Source organism: Gordionus sp. m RMFG-2023, chromosome 4, assembly GCF_954871325.1.
Source record: "Gordionus sp. m RMFG-2023 chromosome 4, tfGorSpeb1-WG-v2, whole genome shotgun sequence".
Taxonomy (NCBI): Eukaryota; Metazoa; Nematomorpha; class Gordioida; order Chordodea; family Parachordodidae; genus Gordionus; species Gordionus sp. m RMFG-2023.
The window spans coordinates 12,232,710-12,253,110 of record NC_088778.1 but is presented as its reverse complement, the minus strand read 5'-3'; the positions used below and the strand labels follow the sequence as shown (position 1 = coordinate 12,253,110).

Here is a 20,401-nt window from a genome sequence, read left to right as displayed (position 1 = left end):
TGACACTATATTTTTGATTTTTTCTCTCTCTGAAATGTCCAAATTTTAGATAATCAAGGACTAATTCTTTTTAAATTTGATCTTAACCGATAAAAAAAGAATAATAATGCTCAAAGTAAATTCGAAGAAAATAACGTCATGTAACAGCAATTCGGGTTCAGAATTTTGTTTAGCGAACATTTTGATAACATGAACTTAATCGAAAACCGATTTTCAAAAAGAGGCCGAACCCGTCCAGGGTGCGATGGGTTTCCCATAAATCGACCTATCTAGTCTGTTTCTGTAGTCTCAAAATGTCCAACCAAACAATTTTAAATTTCTGAACTCGAATTCAGGACCATAACCCTGCTCTGAAGTAGCCTTTATAGCACTAATTAATTTTCATATATTTGAAACGCCTAATTTGAAAAAAAATTATTTGTTAAAATTAACGTGTTGTTTAATACAATATATGAGTGGAATGATTTCCGCATGCAATCCCATTCATTATAAACGTAAAAAAAAGATTTATTGTCGCTATTCAATAAATTACAGATTTCATAGACTTAGATGAACTTTGTCTTTTAAATGAATTTTAGATTGTAGTAATAATACGCCAAAGTGAAATATATATTTTTCTCTGTCAATTGTGCCATAGGCATCCTAACAAATTAAGTTAATCATAGGCATCCCAACAAATTAAGTTAATACATGATTAAAGGTATATTTTGCAGATTAGATTTATTTTTAAGTTAAATTAATAAACGCCCAAGATAGCCTCAAATCTCATAAAAACTTTAAACTCCATAGGATAAAAAATTTTTTCAGTGAACTAATTAAGTTTTAATCCAAAAAATGAGAAAAGATAGAAAACAATATTAAAATTAAATTTTTAAATTAGGTTTTGGCCAATATAAAGAACATTTTGATAAAGATAAAAATAAATATTGTTGTAATAAGTCGTATTTTCGTAGGCTTATACACATATCACGTCATCATTTTATAAGTGTACATTGTCTAGTGACAGTTTATTAAAAATCGATATTTTTTACCTGTGCAAAAAAAAATCAATAAGAAAAAGAAAAGAAATGGAAAGAAAAAAAATGTTGCATTTAGATGGGAAAAAACCTAAATCATTATGTGAATTAAATATAGACATTAAATATATGTAACCGTAAAAAATTTAATGATCAAAAAACTTAGTTAACCCCGATTCATTAAATTTTCAATATAATAAAAGATATTTATTTTATAAAAAAAGAAAGATTAAGTTTATGACATACAAAATGCTTTGTTTTCATATTACGTAACACATTTAAAATCTTAAGTCAATAATAATGATATATCTGGTCTAGTATTTATGAAGTGAAGATAATAGGATTTAGTGCAGGCAGCAAGATTATAGATTATTAATCAATAACATTTTATAACAAAAATAATATAACATCTTTATTTTATACTTACATTCATAGTCACTTATATAAACAAAAATTCAAATAATCGTATATAAAATAAAATAATTGCCTTCATTCCTATTTACAAGGGGTGGGAGAGGGGGAGGGCGTCATTATTAAGGGCTAGTTTTAAGGAATTTGGAATTTATTTTTTTGAACTTAAGTATTTTATGAAATCTGTAAATAAAGAAATATATGGTGGAACGTCTTCAATTGTGACATAATTAGTATAGAATCTTTCCTTTTATATCTGAAATCTTAATAAGTATTCTCTCAACGTTGTAACCTCTTTTAGAGAATAGCTTAGCTAGGGAAGGGCTAAAAACGCTCTGCATTCGCCTGTAGTATGATCATTTTATCTATAAGATAAATCTTTGTGGATTCAAATAAATTTGGTGAACGTTTTCGTTGATTCAAGAATTAAGAATAAACAAAAAAATTTAATATAACGATTGTAAATAAAAAAGAAAATAAATCTATTTAAAATTTTAATTAAAATATATATAAATTTACACGCTCCCTTCTTACATTTAATTTTTAAAGCCCAACCAGACCACATGTTAAAAAAAGTATTATTCCTGCGCCGATTTTTTGCAAGGTAGGTTTAATAAATATATTATTTTTAATTAAGTTTTATAGAAAATATTTTTATAATAAGCTTAAACCATTATAAATTATAATATAAAATAAAAGAATTCCAAATATTTTAAAAATTTGAAAATTATCAGTTTTTTAATAATAATTACATAAAGTCAATATTCTAATTAGTTTTGGAGGAGAGTGGGATAATTTTAAAATCAATATCCGATATTTAATTATTAGCTTCATAGTATCAAATAATTATAATACTTAATAAAACCCTCTTGTTACATATTGTTTGGTGAAACTTGATACCTAATTCAACAAATGATCCCCATAACATATATTTTAAATAACTTTTTAAATAATTAACCATAAAAAACAGTTGGTAGTTAGTATTATTACAATTTGGTAAAATTATATGGGGATTACATTTTATTTTTTATTATCACATCACATTTCAAAAAAAACGGTTAAATTAAGTATCTAGTATTTTTTAAGTATAATAAATTTAATTTGCAATTTTAAATTGGAATAAATTATTTCGTGAATTTGTATTCAATTTTAAGTTTTTAATTTAACCATACCAAGCAGAATCATTTGGAGTCTTATATAATAAACAATCATGACATTTATTCCCCCATAAGAGACTATAAATAAATTAAATTTTTTACATTTTGCGAAATTACACAATTAATAACCAAACAACGAAATAATTCTTAATCTCGTTTGCTTGATTTAAACAAAAACATATATGTCTTAGGTAGGGCTGGTAATATTTTTAAAATAGGCTTATACATGTTCGCAAAAATAATCTTTTAGCATTAGCCATTATCGGTTACGTTGCATAAGTCTAAAACCTTCACTTTACTCAAAATTTCATTATAATTCATGTTCATTTTAAATATTTTTTAAACAAAGATGTGAACACTTCGACAAAGAAAAAGGGTCCAGGTCCGAGTTCAGGAATAAAATTTTTAAAATAATGTTCGGGTCCAGGTCGGGGTTTGGAGATCATGAAGAAATATTGGCTTAAAATTACACAATTTATTTTTTTATACTCCGTATAAATAATACATGCATAATTTACAAGTAAAAAATTAAAAATTTTAAATGTTTTACGTAATCGCATAGCCCTTAATATCATTAATTAAAAAATAATATTATCTACACTACAAATCATAAGCGTATCAAAGATTTTGCAAGATCTTACATCCAATCGTAAATCGAAAAGACCAGAGTCAAATTCTCAAAAATGATTTAATCGTAATACAGGGTCATCCATCTCATCAAAAATTGAAAAAACAGGCGAATTTATCAAATCTATTTTGACATATACGAAGATAAAAAAGGCCTACAGCATATGATTGAAATAATATAAGTATAATTATGCTTTTCTTTACACATTTATTTAATATATTTTGCATGATATTCTAAAAGAGTGGTACTCTGAAATCGAAGTAATTCCCTCCTGCAATTCTCTTAGTTCCATAAACCAAAAATGTATTTTCCAAATTCAGCCCATTTAATAATAGATTAATAACTTAAAAATAATGTGTACATCTAAATATTCAGAGTTGTTAAAGTTTAATCTAGTAAAGAAGAGTATCTGCGATACTTCAACTTGATTCTGTGCACATGTTATTTACCTATCGGTGTCGAGAAATTTATACATTTCAAATAGTTTTTTTCTATCTTAAAATTAAATTTAATCGTCTTTGAATTCAAAAAATAAATTTTCATTTTAATGAAAAATACTATTTCTTAGTTCAATAATATTTTACAAATTTGATTTAAAAAAATTTTTTTTTAATCCTTTAGAATTTTTTTAATTACAATTTCTTCTTAGTAAAAATTCAGAGTAATATAAGATAGTTCATTATAATCGCTGCCATACTCCATTCCACCAGCCATATTTCAAGATAAATGAAGTTGGGTCCAAAACGAGAGAATAGAGCAAAGAGAATGATACAAATATACTTTTACAAATTTCCCAAAGTTAAAAATTTGAATCAAAGTATAAAATAAAATTTAGATAATTATTTTAGCGAAAATATCCGGGTCTATCCTATCTCTAAATTTTCAGAATATTAAACAATTATTTATAAAATATATATCTACCATTACATCTAATTCTAACGTATAAGCAATATAGCATGAAGCGATGTGAACGAATACCCTTGCAAATTCAATTTTTTTGAACCCAAGTCAGCCCGCGATTCGTTGGTTAAATTTTTTAGATCTAGGCCCAACTCGGCCAGTAACCTGCGATTTTTTTAAAACCTTATAGGGAAGAAATTTTAAACTAAAAATCTTTATTTATTTTATTCTCTACATTAATGTTATTCATTAAATATAAAATTTCAGCAAATAACATTGATATAATTTAATGATGTTTAAGTTTATATCTATTTTATTCTATTTATCACAAATTTTCACCTAATTTTTTAAAAATTCTTTATTTTCGCAGGCCTATATTTTATTAATGCCCACCCGGCCTTGTAGGACTATGAACGAACCAAATTTTGCTATGATCCTCATTAATGTTGTTAACGTTTCGTTTAAAGCCGATTTTTAAAAACGGTTAACTCGTTATTTTAGCCTGAAAAATATTTCCTAAGCCTCGAGATTTCGCTAGGTGCCTAGAACCTTTGTTCCTTCTATGAGAAAACTCATCAAGCTTGTGCAATATTATTCTGGATAAAATATAGAGTTCGCCGTTAAAATCGACTCAAATCGAGCCGTTTAACAACACTAATCGTCATAACCGATATACCAGGAATGTTTATTGTTCATGTGTATAAATGAAATTTTTAAATGGCGTAAAAGCTAAGAGGCATACATCGCTAATGAGATCCTGGTATCGAGGTCGATTTTTGGCTTAGATATTTTTATACAACCAACATCTTGGACGCGTTAGGCTATGAAAGAGGACAGGATTAATAAGTTAGAGATGTATGGGTTAAGGTTAGTTAATATATTTTTTAAATGTTTTAATAAAATTTGGCCTTTTGGTTATATCGATCGCGGCATCATGATATATTTTAACATTAACCTAAGTAAAACGTCTCGATTCAGTAAGTGATAAGAAGGAATGTCTACTTGATAAAAACTTTAAAATGATTGTTAAAATCAAATAAAAAAGTTACCTATCTTTAATGTTATTGTCAGGAATGTGAACTCGGGCCCTAGTATTTTGGCTGTATCCTAAAACCGAATCCCGACCCTTTTTAAAAGTAGAGTTCTAGGTGTCAAAAATCTTTTTTTAAATAATATTTTAAAAAAAGTGAAATATTGGAAATTATTATGTAGTGCAAGATTTTAATTTTAAAGGATAATTTATAAATATAATAGAAATACTTTGTTTACTTGTTTTATAACAATTTTATTAAGTGATTATTTTGTAGTGTAAATAATAGGCAATAATTTTTTGGGAGGAAAATTAAATTAGTCAAAATTGGTGGTATTTTGCAAATATATCTTTATCAGATATATTATAATTATCAAATCAAAAAATTAGTTATTTTTTTTTATATAGCAAATCTAAGTTTTTTAAAAAAATTTATTAAACATTCTTTATTTTTTAGCATGAAATTAAGATATTTTATTAGAATATTATAATGTAACTAAAGGGGATTCTGAATGCAAAACCTCCTACATGATAATAAAAGATTCACACAATACTACCCTGGAAAAACAAGAAGACAAAATTCTATAATCTTTGAGGAATACCTAAATAGAAAACCCAAATTTTTGGAAACACTGTTATAAAGTCTATGTCAATATTGAAAAGAAGAATGAAAATAATATTGAAAAATTTTACTTAAAAAGCATTCATATTGAAATGTCTGAGAATTTGATGAATGCTTTAGTTGAGTTAGTTAGATTATATGGAAGACCTTTCAATATTATTGAGGATTCTGGTTTAAAAAAAATAATAGATCCTATTAGTAAGGCAATCGGAACAATTAACCGAAAATTAAAGACCTAGTAGTTAATAAATCAAAAAAAATACAAGCAAAAATAATAAAAGACAAACAATTAATTTTATTAAAAATGGATTCTGCCAAAAGATTAGGGAGAAATATTCTAGGAATAAATATACAGTATATAAAAGGAAATAATATAATAATGAGAAATTTAGCTATGAAGGAGATAAGAGAGTGCAACTTTTGAATATATAAAAAGAATGATATTAGAAACATTAAATAAATTTCATATTCCTATAAAAAATGTTAATATAATTAGTACGGATAATGGTGCTAATCTTATAAAGTCAATTAAATTATTAAATGAATGTTCACTAGAAGAGAAGGATGATGGACGATGATAATGATAATTATGATAACAAGATGAAATTAATTTACAGGAAATGATAGAAGATTTCTTAAATATATATTGCGTGCAACCCATGCTCTACAATGGCTATTAATGATTTCCTAAAATATATTCACTTTAAAACTATCATTGATAAAGCAAGGGATGTTGCAAAATTCAAGAACTCCTTCAATTGCAAGAATATTAAAATTAATGAAAAGGTCAATGACAATATTAGATTGTACAACACGTTGGTCCTCAATTTGTATGATGCTAGAACGATTTTTAAGTTTGAAAGATTTCTGTACTGATTTTATTAAAGGAGCATGTAAAGTCGTTTTGTCGAAAATGATTAGTGCCAAATAAAGGATCTTACTAGTGTATTAGTTACTTTATAAAAAACAACTTTAAGATTACAATTAGAACAATTATGTTTATCTGATTTCTATGGCATATGGCTTAGATACCGATTTTAGATTTTGAAAGATTTACTAGTCCTTTTTAAATATTCGAAAACATGGAAATTCGAGAGAAAAACATTTGTAAAATAGTGTTGTATACGCTTCTATATATTTAGACCCTCGATATCAAGTTTTATAGAGTATTGACCAAAAACAGATGGCTAAAGACCATCTTAAGGATTTATGGCATAAGCAAAACACTCCAATATTGGAGGCTACGACAATAACTACTGGTTATAGTGATAACAATGATAATGATAGCAACATTGATGATCTTGAAATTTTCTTTTAGATAGAGAAAAAAAATCAAATTATCATCAGATAGAAAGGAGGAACAAAAAATAAGTATTATATCTTTAATAGAAAAGTTCTCAGAAGTTAAGAAAATAAATAAGGATACACATATTTTAAAATTCTAGAAGAAATCTCTCAAAGATTTCTAGAATTATAGATCTTATCTAGAATCGACATGGCTGTAACGTCAACAAAAGTATACAATAATTTATGTATTATAAAGATATCTCACTATTTGCATTTTCTTCTTCGAAATATTAAGTGGAAATCTCAAGGATGATATTTTAGAATATATTATGATTGTGCGATTGAATAAAACATTTAAAATTATATTATTTTATTTTTAAATATTTTATTTGTAAATTATGAATGTGTACAAAAAAAATATATATTTGTTATGAGAATACGAATAATTATTTGTAAAAATTAAAGCAATATTTAAATTTTTATTCGCCGTATTTTTTGAATCTCACGAAAAGTTTATTTTTTGAATCTCATAATAAATTTACTTATATTAAAAAATTACATTACACAAACAAAAGGTATATAAAAATATAATACATCTCTAAAACAAATTATTGTGTGTAGCCTAATTATGTTAGCTTCTGATGAAATAGTTTGCTTGATGTTGAAGTTGACAAAATTTCCTCACAAAAAGAGCTATATTATGGGATCAATGTCAAATCAATAAAGACGGTGAAAAAAGATGCTTACAATCATTGCAAGAGCATTATAAAATAAAAAGGCAAAACAACATCCCCTCTTATTAATCATTATCGCATGTCATATAAGGAAAAAAACATAAGAACTGTTTGCCTTAATTGGCTTAGATTTATGAATTAAATTAATAATATATATTCTAATTTTTTTATAACTTGATTACATATTTATTATCATCAGATTATTGATTACATACTTTTTTATTATCAGAATAATTTTTTCTGTTTAAAATCAAATTTGCAATAAAATAATAATATATTTGAGTGTGATATATTTTATTAAGAAAATTCATTTCAATCATTTAATTGAATACAAATAGTAGATTTTATTATTCGTAAGAATACGAATTGAATATGAATAATGCACTATTCAATTCGAATCCTTTTTTGTAAAAACGTCTTATTTTGAGTCATTTTTTTTATATTCTCTAAACCCTAAATCCGGACCTTTTTTTATATTCCTGTACCCGAACCCGGACCATTGTTCACATCTTTGATTATTGTGTTAATACAAAAATATATCAAGTGCATTCTTTGCGTTCCTGTTAGATATTTATCAAATAAAATGTTACGTTTCCATTCCGTTTCACGTTTTTAGGAACGAGTTTCTGGAAAATATATAATTTTATTATCCATTGAAATTTACTTTTATTATATTAATCAGGGTTGGCAAGTCGGTCAATTGACCGTTCAATTGACCATAGGAGTATTTGACCTGGTCAAATACGGTCAAATATTCTAAAAACATCTAAAGGAAAAATAATAAAAAATATGTTTAAAAAGGGGAAAACGATACAAATACGTGATCACAATGTTGCTTATTTTTTGGGTCCCCAATATCAAAAGAAGCATCTTACTAGTAGTTTTAAGAATTAGCCATTTTACAAGGTGATGATGACCAAAGTATTTTAAGTGATATAATTAATTTCAGAAGCAAAAACAGCATGTTTAATCGCATATTATGTGGAAAGCAGTAATTTTTAAGAAACAATCAATTGCGACCTCAAGTTAGTAGATTAAACTTTGCCCATCATGCCCATAGGAGACTAACAATTCCTAGTTCTACTTCTTCTTTAGAAATAAATAGGTCGATTTAGGTTAATATTATTATGAAAATAGAAATCGATTGAAAATCTAAGACATCAGGAAAATTGATTAAAAAATATTAAAGAAAATGATAATATTGAATATGAATCAGAACAAGACTCTGCTACGGAGAGCTAAACGTTAGTTATTGAATGACAATGAATTTAAAAAATTAATATTATAGATTCATTGTACTATTATATTCAAAATAAAGTTAATATTGAAGTAAAAAAACATACATTTTGAATTTGACCATATTTGACCAATATCGGTCAATTGACCGAAACATATTTGATCGGTCAAATGCACAACTCTGATTAATTTTCTAATAAAACCGTTAAAATTATTTTAATTTAATTTAAAAAATAAATTATGGGTAATAATTTGTTAGGTGGAAGCAAATTGGAATTAAAGAGAAAAACTATTATATATACTGTTTCGGGAGCGTTCCGAGAATTATCTTTCCCTTCCGTCTTCGTTCCATATTTTTTTCCAAGTTCCGTTTTCGGAACATGTCTAGAAAGTTCCGTTCCATGCATCTGATTAGTGCGCATTTGTTAATAATAAATCAAGAATTAATTTTCAACACTAAAAAAATGTATAAATTTTTAATGTCTAGTTCAATTCTATTTTCCCTGGAATGGTATATTATAATAATATATCAAAAAAATTTTTTATAATTTTTATTGCGAATTTAAATAACCAAAACAAATAATGAATGTCAAAAATAGTTGATTTAATAGCAAAATCATTATGTTATGAGGGTTGCAGTTAGGTATATAATTTATGGAAGTTTTGTTCAAGCCTAACTAAATTAAAAGTAGATATACCCCTGAATCGTTGTATTACTGAATGGTGTGCATTCGGCCGAGATTATATTGGATGGATAGGGGATATCGAAGTAATTAAAAAATTGTATCATGGTTTATTATTAATTATTAAATGCAACTCTATTGACATTGGTATCGGATCGTAATCGATTTAGCCTATTAAAAAATCAATCAAATTTTAATATATTGTTTAAAAAATTAAGAATATAATATTATATTTGGCAGATAATTTAAAGAATGTTTGATTTTTAGTTAAACAGGCTAAAAAAAAAGTTTTATTTGTGTTTTTTTTATAACTTTTTAAAATATTTTCTTTTAAACCATTATATTAATAATATCTGGATATTAAATTAAAATTAATTCTAGTTTTTTAAATAAAATTCAGATTCACTAATAATTTAAATTGGTATAATAAAAAACACATTTTACTGCTAGATTTGTTTCCTTTCTTTTAATACTATGATGATTTTTATTTATAAAACTAAATTATAAATAGGTAGAGATATGAATCATAAATATTCTGATTAACTTTATTTAAATGGTATTTATTAATTTATAAGGGAAAGAGTCAGTATGAATCTTTTATTTCTATTTATATTTCTTTCATCTAATCTTATGCAAAGTAAAGGTAAAGTTTAGATAAAAATGGATATACTTCGGTGTAGTCCCCAATATTTTTATAATGCAATTTGTAAAAATAAAGAAATGGACATGTAAGTACAAAGAAATTAATAAAAACATGTTTTAATTTCATTCTTAAAACCTTCAATAAATTTGTCTCTTAACGATCTCCGAACGTTTAATACTATATCCGTAATGTTAAATTAAAGCGTCATATTTTACTATCTTTTATCAAATACAAAAAAAATTAAAAATGGTGAGAATCGAACTCGATACCCAAAGCAAATGTGTGAACTCTTAATTGTACTAAAAAGAAAAGTTTATGTATTTAAAATTGAATTTTATAAAAATTGAGATTTTTTTTAAAATATATAGTTATTATTTATATTTTATTCTAAATCTAAACCCAAGCATACAGCTGAAAATTTAATATTATAAAAATGAGAGGAGGATTGTGTAAATATGAACTCTGAATGATAATATATTTATTCAATTACATTTGAAAGATATTCCAATCTATTTTCAAAAATTCAAGAGAAATAGAGATAGACATTATTTACATTCACCAAAATTCCTATCATAATAAATAAATAAATTCGGACAAGAATGGGTTGGAGGTCGGTCTGGGAACCAATATTAAAAACCCAAGATTGAAGAAATATTATATTGGTTCTAAAATATTGACATTTAAAGAAGATATATTTATTGTTAAATTTGTAAGTTTAAATTCAAATTATTAATAAATTAAAAGAATAAAAATAGTAAATCTTAAAAATAAGCCTTAATATTTTTGAATAAGCATGGAAAGAAAGCCATGAAGTATTGCTGTTTCAAAAAAACAGAGCTGAGAACCAACCCTTGAGATTTAACTAAATCAGAATCCTTTTTTAAACGAGGATTCAAAATCCTGAAAAAAATAAATAAAAAGGAAAGATGAAAAAGAAAAAACTTTTTCAGAGCTAGTTTAGAAGGCTGTAATTTCCAGATAATCTGGAAGCTTTAGATAAAACTGGGTATATTTTTGATGTAACCTCCATCAGTCTAATGGATTTGAATCCTTAGAAACGATGGCTTTGTCAATCTAATTGCTTATGTCTAGACTCTTATCATTATTATGATAATGATTTTCTTCAATCTGATATATTTTATCAAAAAAAGTTACTCTCTTGGATTTCTATTGTGTTTCATTCATCTCAATTGTATTATTTATTTTATACATATTTCATTTACCTCAGTTAGATACCTAATAAGGGCGTATAAAGAATTATCTTTGTATTAAATCAATATTTTTAAGTAATTGGTATTCGTGGTAAAACCAATACCAATATTTGATTTTATATTGGTATTTTAAAACAAGAATATATTGGTATTGGTCCCACCCCTAGTTGGAGGGGAAGGGGATGAAAGGAGTTCTGTATTTCAACATTTTATCAGTTATAAATTTTAGTCTTCTTATTCTTACTCCAGATCAGAGATCTGCAAAGCCTGGTCCGTTAAAATTTTTTGCACTTGCCTGACCCGTAATTTAAATGTTTGCCCGGCCCATCAAAGTCTAATTTTTTTATTAATTTCTCGGCTTGGTAAATTTTTGATCTCTAGTCTAGATTATGCAATCATATTTGAAAAAGGTCAGAATTTCCTTCAATCACTCAAATTTTTATTCACCATTCTAATATGTCTTGTGTCATCTCTAGCTATGTCTTAACATGGCCTTAATATTCTTCGCCAAATACCTCCTTGTACCGGTCTTCTTTTGCTTCGTTTCCATCTAGTGTGAACGCTTCTACTTTTCCCCGATTACTCCCCCCTCCCTTAGGCTTCTTTTCATCCCCGAAGCATCTTAATCTGTCATCCCTCGGCTTCTCTTTTATATCCCTAATCTATATTTTTATGGTAATAATAGTTCTTGATATGATTTTTTTTTTATTTGCCTAACATATCAGAATTATATTGTCACAATCTTTTTACTACCTCATCTATCCACCCATCACTCTTGAACATTGTTTCTAAATATACTGGAGCGACTTTCAATTTATTCATCCATCAATCTTGGTCCTCTTCATCCAATTCGACTATTTGGGTATAGTTTTCTTAAGACTAATTACTCCCAACCTACTAACTTCTTTCGCATTTTGATGTCCTTTTATGGAAAATAATATCATACCTTTGCAAATAACGTATATCAAACCCTCCAGTTGTGTTTCTAATTGGAATTCTAATCTTAAATCTCCATCAGATTAAGCATTTCCCAAATCTTTTCGTGCCATAACATTATAACAAGTCAGTCATAGGTTTTTCCAGATACGGCGTCTATTGTTGATATTGATCTAAATCCAGATAACCCTGGTTAGAGACTGCCTATTTCTCCTTTTAGCTTTAAGCATAAGAGGAGTTTCAAAATTTTCATTGCATTTTATTTAATTTGTAATCAGCTGATATTTAAAAAAATATAAGTTTTCCTGCAACGCTAAAAAAAGCATAATTTGAATATTACATTGGAAAACTGCTTTCAAAAAGTGAGATAAAACGCCCTTATATAGTGTGCGTGTACAATAATTACTATAATAATAATAACATGACGTATCTTAAAAATATTTCAAGGTTAAGGATTTAAAATTTTGATAATGAAATTAAATTCATTATAAAAAATTAAAATCTTTTATTGTAAAATCGTATTTAATTATCATTTTTTCAAATTCACAAAAAAAGGTGTTTGAACTTAAATGATAAATAATTTAAATATAATTAATATAAATCCCGCCAATTTTACTTGTTGCATTTGCATTTGCAGTTGTAAATAATGAATCTTTTTTATTTTGCTCTCTGGAATTTTTTAATTGAATAAAAAAAGTATAAAGTAATTATAAGGCACACTTTATTTTTTTAAATATATGGACAAAATAATTGTCGCAAGCAAATTAAAATATAAAATAAATTGAGGGTAGATTTATTATTTACTGTATATATGAATGCCTAACTTAGAATTTATTTAATTTGGGATATCTTTTTATTTTAATTGTTGATTAGGAGGATGTAAACCAGACATTTACAATGATTTTAATTTTATTTAGCCTATATAAAGCCGGCTTCTATACAAAATTTTAAGAATAAATAGGAATTAATCAGCATAAATAATTATATATTCTATAATCCAATTTACATTTAATTACATAAAATCTGAAGGCAAAAATTATTTTTTCCCACCTTTCCCCATAATATAGAAGGTCAACAAGGTCCTTTGGGATGTGTCCCTTCTTTCAAAAATGATTGAAATTTTTTTTAAGATTTGAAAGATTTAATAAGCATTATTTATTTATACATTTTTTATATAACATATATTTGCGCTCTTTTTAAATGAAAGTAGAAATCAATGAAAATGATCGAAATAGATAGCTACCATCGATAAATGTTAACAAGCTTAAATTTAAATAAATTTCAGTGAAACTGTTTTCGCTGGCTAATAATTTTTAAAAAGACTTCTCACTAAAATGTTAAAAATAAAACAAATAATAATAAACTTTGAAACGATCATTTATACCCTGTCCTAGTTCAATGAAATTGTCATGAAGTTATATGTCTAAGATATACTAATTAAGTAACAAATTTTCGTTAAATAAAACTAATTCACAAATTTAGAGAGTATAAAATTACGTACACATCATTTATTTATTAAACAAAATATATGGAGCAATTATTATTTTAGCCGGATTCACAAGGAGTTATGATAGTATTTAATTTCTATTTTACACGTTTTGTTGAAGAAAGAAATTTATCTTGGTTTGTTTAAAAAAGCCTTGATTTTATAGATAAATATTTTTTAAAATTTGAAAGTTTCAAGAGAAAAAAGTCCAATAGCGAACAGAACAATTGGGGCGAAAATGTAGTTATTCCGTTTATTTATTTATTTTTCTATTTATGAATAATTTTATTAAAAAAACGGTTTCAATTTAGAAATAAAATACGATGATCCAAAAGAAGGCTTCTACCTTCGACAGAGAATTTCAACTGAAATCTGTCGTTCTAACTGCATATCCATACATGGGTCATTAAGCCCTGTCGATCATACCTAATTTAAAAAAAAAAATTTTTAATTATCTTAAATTAATATTTTTTTTATTTCCCTTCTATTAATTATATATTTTTATATAGATTATAGATATAGTATCTTTTATAAATTATGATCATTTATAGTCAGAATAACTTATATTTTCAACATTAATATAAATATAATATAAATTTTAAAATAAAGATTTTTAACTAAAAAATAAATAAATAAACGATGTCAAAATGAAATATATAATAAAAAAACAAATAAATATATATTAAAAATTATATGAAAAAAATATATAAATATATTAAAAACATTAAAAAGAACTTTAAAAAAAAGGTAGCATATCGTCCTAGAGAGGAGTGAATGCTTAGAAAATTGGGCCAGCAGATTTCGAGAGAAATCTGATGACTAAAATCCTTCATTGGGGACACCTGTAATCTCTCTCTTTTGCTAATGGTTTTAATAAAATAAAGAGTCTCATTTCCGAAGATGTCTAAGGTGTTGAAGCAATTGGTATGAACACTGGGTTTGTGAGGCCAGCATTTTTTTAAGGACTGATGCATTTTCGATGGCAGAAAATGAGAAGTTAAACTTCACAAAATCGATACAAGTGTAGTCTCTGGCCAGCAGGAGACCATTCGTAGAGGGGATAAGGAATATACCCTCCAGACGTAGTGCGTTTTTATTTGAAAGGCCTACTGGTTTGAGAGTGGATGGGATATTAACTCTTTAGAGGGCAGTTGAAAGTATGTTGTTAATGGATTTATGGCATAGTTGTCATCCGCAGCAAATTTGCAATGCATGGTAGGAATTAGATTCGATGGACTGGTCACAATCTATGCAAATGGAGGGTGAAAATGCATTACAGCCATAGCGAAGAGCTATGGATATACATAGCATTGCATTTTTCTCAATTTGGCTGATATTAATGGATTTGTACTGTTGCCCAATGGGAATGAGGAAATACAAATGAAGTCCCAAGTAAGGAATTTACTCCCAGGGAATTGTAGTCAATCCGTCAGGTCTCAGACTGTCCTCTGATCATAGATTGTTAGTTCAAAAATGTTTAGTATATTGAAAAGTTCTACTTATAGACTCCAACTAATTATTAGATTTAACAAAGCATGATGTTGGTGGTGGTCTTGTCTTCCAAGTATTTTACCAATAAGTTGCAATCAATGACTGTCTGACGTTTTTTTTCCTTAGACAATACAATCTTATTTTGTGCTTTGCTGCCCCTATAATCATTTTAAAATATTATTTATTTTTCATGTGTTGAAAAATTGAAAAAGAAAATTGTAAAACTTTTCAGCTAATGCAAGACTAATTTTATAATTTAAAGTTCCAAATAAAAAATTTTTATTTTCAGATAAAAAAATAAAGTCATTCAATCAATTTCTAAAACCTTTTTTGGGCATACTAAATAAATAAGGTTTATTTTTTAAATAATTTTTATATAAAACCAAAGATAATTAAATATATGCAATTTCATCATATTTAAATTTATATTCAAATATTATTTTAAAGATATTTTTGATTAGCTTTTCAATATACAAATTGTTTGTTATTTTATATTGAAACAATAGATAAACTATTAAGCCTTTCCTGTGCCATAAATGGTCTTAAATGGATTTTATTAATTCAAGTCTTAAAAAAATAAGAAAAATTATTGATTCTACATTTGTTATTCAGCAAACCCAAGGCAAATGCCTTATAAAACCTATGCCTTTGGTCAGATTTATATTTATGTTATTTAAATATGCTCAAATTCTAATCATTTGTATGAGAAGGGATGGTGAAGGTTGTTATTATAAGGTTTTCTTATCATTTGTAGGAGTCATATAGTATATCTATGTACAATTTTTTTTAAATCTAAGGGATAGATGGTGATAACATATATGGAAGATAATAGGCTTGGATTTTATTACAATATAATAATTATAAAATCTAGATATATGTATATATTTTTTTAAATGTGTATACACAAAATAAAAATAGCTTCCAATATATAATAAAGATTTTTACAATTGTCTTCTATTGCTTTTAATGAACCCTTTATTTAATCCACTATATTGAACAAACCAATAATCCTAAAAGTATCTGGTTGATTTTACCATGAATCAGGCCTGATTTGAGCTATAGTTAGGCATGTATATGAGATGGCCAATTATAATAATATTCACTAATAATATTATATTGTTTGATTTCTTCTCTCATAAAAATAATTAATTATTCATATTTGAATAAAAATAGTGTTAATATGGACAAACAAAAATAGTGTTCAAATGGACATTAATGAAATATTATTTCTTTTAAAAAAATCAATATTCAATTTTTTATGCAAAATTTAACCTATACATATAAAATTGGATAAATTATGTACCAATAAAATCGAATATAAAAATAATTATAGATATAAAAAATTTATTTAGAATATATGGAAATTGTATTAATCTCAAAAATATTACTCTTAAATATATATAACTTTTATTAATTAATTTTACCAATTTTGGTCCTGAATTTTTTTTTTCTTTCATGACATATATTAAAAAAATTTAATAGATAATATGATATGATTATGCTTGATAAAATATTTTTTGAATAGATTATGAATAATCGTCATTTTTTGTAAAATATTTTATAAAGTTTGCTGATAATTTGCTTGTATAAATAAAATCTTCTATATTATATTAATCAATTTTTCTTATTCTATAATTTTTTACATTGTGAAGCTGCTATACAAGCATAAAATCATTCAAATAATTCGAATAGCATTGTTAAAATAAGATTTATATACACTAAAAAAATATTTTTTTTAATGTTTTAATTCTTCATTTGATCGTTATTCGTAATCCTCAATTTTACATGACATAAATTAAAATTATTAATATAGTTTAATATATAATTCTATTCAAAATGACAAAAATGTAAGATTTTGAATTTTTCAATTATGATTTCCTCTTTATAAAGATTTACAGCCATATAAATTGAGAATTTATAATTGCCCTATGCATCTATTTTTATATTTTGAATGGAATTAGATCCTAAACTCAGAGAAGGAAAGTCTTCATAAGTGAAATAATTTTAGACAACCTACTACTCAAACTTTATTTACTGCCAATATATTAGGTTCCTACCACCCCCCCCCTTTAAAGTAAATGTCTCTATCCCTCTTCATGGCATACAGGTAATGTTGTTAAAAGACTCGTTTTGAGCTGATTTTTAAAAACGGCTAACTCAATATTTTTGCCAGAAAAATATTGACTAAGCATCGAAATTTAGTTACTATTATCTAGACCTTTGCTCCTTCTATGAAAAAAAATTTCAGGCTTGCGTAATATTTTTCTGGATAAAATACTGAGTTAGCCGTTTTAAAAAATCGGCTCAAAACGAGCCGCTTAAAAACACTACATACAGGATACATAATCGAAGATTTATTACTTTAAAATTTGCTTAAAAAGAAATAAAGCCACTAAAAGAATTTTAAATCACATATATTCAAAATATTTTTGATGAGTGCAACGACATGGTATAAATATAAATTAAAGTCTAAATAAAAACCTGGACGATTATTTTTCTACACAAATTGAAAACACTATTTTTGGCAATACTAAACGATTATTAATGAAATTATAATATTACTATTCCATCTATGGCAAGGAACCACAAGGAACCAATAGAACCAGTAGTGTTGTTAAATAGTCGAGTTCTCCTGACTTCGACCCCGAGTCGAACTCGAGTCGAAGTCGCGAACTCAAGTCGCGACTTGAGTTATGAACTTGAGTCGTGAACTCAATAGGTTAACTAAAACTTTGTGAAACTCAATTATATTAGTGTTGTTAAATAGTTGGTTGTGTAATACCCAGACCTGACGCTTGGCTCTAAAAATAATAGCTTAAATCAGCTAACGAGCATAACAGGGGTTCTGCCCATATATTCTAAGTTATTTCTTATTAAACTTATTAATGTATATAAATATATGATAATTAGATGTATCAATCGATAGATAATTAAAAGACCTATCAAATAGGCAACAAGCCAAGCGCTACCTTTTGATGGATAAAGCTACTACTAGGGGGGGGGGGGGGGATAAAAATATTTGATATAGTTACTCATATAACTGATCATGAAAGACTTTGCTTAATTATATTATCACCCCACAAGATATGCCTAGCATTTATTAATATTTATTTCTTTTTAGTAAAATAATTTATTTTATTTATATTTAAATATTTGATATGATTTAATATTTTTTGTTTATATCATATTATGAAATTAAATATGCTTATACTATAGTATTAAAATGGATTTATTTATTTCATGTTTTTTAATAAAAAAATGATATGCAGCCATTGTTTGTAATATTATTTTTGTTACAATATCACGCCCTAAATTTTAAGCAAAAAATATTTTGAACATATTTTTATTTGATAAGAATTTTAAATCTTTTTTTAAAATAAATCTTTAAATTATCTTTTTTTAACCATATTAAGAGAGGCGGCTTTGGGGGCCTCCTTAGTAAAGAAAAACGATTTTTTTTTAAATTGGCATAAAATCTAATATGTTTTGATACAATTTTTTTTTAAATATTAGAAATTTAAATAATTATTAAATATTAATTCAATTATCTGGTGAAATTATAAGCACTATAAAAAAATTCATTCATGCTTTTATTTTATTTAAAGGTTAGGTTTATATATAGGATTTAAGGAACAATTAGAAAATAAAAGATTCAGCATACAGAAGACAGCACTCAGATAAAAGCTTTTATGATCAAGCTACGATTTGTTTATGGTACATTTATAATGAAGAAATCACAAAAAACCTGCAGTAGATAAAGTGACTAATTCTTCAAGTAAATGGACTTTTTGAATTATTAAGTTCTTGTTTCTCTAAACAAGGGCTACAATTAAATAATATAATTGAATAATCTTTTGATGGTGCAGCTAACATGAGAAGTGAATTTGGTGGCTTGCAAGCTCAAAATAAACAAAAAGTGCCATGAATTAAATATATTTGGTGCTATAACGACATTCTTAACTTATGTGTTTGTACACATATGGTAATATCGAGGCGAAAAATTTATTTGAATTACTAAATAGGCTTGCGATATTTTTTAATAAATCTTATAAAATAATGGAAGTTTGGGCGAATGCAAGTGTGAATAACCCGCTTACTGGATCAAAAAAAATTAAAAAGGCTTCAAAATTTGGGGAAACAAGATAGTGGACACGCGAGAACCCAGTTTTTTGGTTGTTTAATGAAAAAGATGCGCTAATATCTACTACAATAGGTGCCTTACATTATATATATAACAAAGGTTCTTTTGATGCAAAAACGACTTCAGAAGCCACGGCTTTATTTGAAAAGCTATGCAAATTTAAAACCCTCTTAACCGCACAAATTATTTTGAAAATTTTTAAAATAATTGGGCCTCTATCAAGATATTTATAAACAAAAAACCTTGAAATTTTGACTGCCTGGAAAATGGTTGAAGATTCTAAATTTTCTTTTAATATAAATTTCCTCTCAATACATATGGAAGCTACAAATATGGTATTATCAATCAATAAAGATATGGCCGATTTGATGATACCTGATGACATATGCATGGAAACTGAAATATCGCCTGGGGAGAATTAATCGTAAAAAAGATGTGTTTTGAGGAATGCTCAGGTGAAAGTCCAAATGACTCTCTTCAAATTCACAGAATTAATGTTTTTCGCGATATCATTGATCAGATAGTAATTAGTTTTACAGAATGAACTTCGAAAATAACTGATGCTCAATATTTCCATCCTAGAAGTTTTGATAAAATTAATAGATATAACAAAAGAGGCTTTGAAAAGAATCTCTTCATTAGCAAAGGTAGATAGGGATAAACTGCCAGAATAACTAATTTTATTCTCTAGAATATATAGCAATTTACTCATTGGCTTGAAGAAGAGTACAGAAAATTTCATCAATCATAATGATTACACGTTAGACAGTGAAAGTGAAGAATTTCAAG

General features: G+C 26.0%; 1 protein-coding gene across 3 annotated transcripts in view; it reads right to left on the bottom strand.

Moving 5' to 3' along the window:
• The window catches only part of LOC135928304 (protein diaphanous homolog 1-like), a 49,939-nt gene extending 32,859 nt beyond the window's left edge, over nucleotides 1–17,080 (bottom strand). The window contains exons 1-3 of one of the 3 annotated variants that reach the window (XM_065464743.1): nucleotides 16,896–17,080; nucleotides 9,324–9,428; nucleotides 8,376–8,411 (exon numbers count right to left, since the gene is read on the bottom strand). In XM_065464743.1, the coding sequence (XP_065320815.1) occupies nucleotides 8,376–8,411; nucleotides 9,324–9,428; nucleotides 16,896–16,928 (174 nt within the window). In that variant the 5' untranslated portion in view covers nucleotides 16,929–17,080. The remainder of the gene's footprint in view (nucleotides 1–8,375; nucleotides 8,412–9,323; nucleotides 9,429–16,895) is intronic. The other 2 variants (XM_065464744.1, XM_065464745.1) reach the window with 2 other exon arrangements.
• Between the last annotated feature and the right edge of the window lie 3,321 nt (nucleotides 17,081–20,401).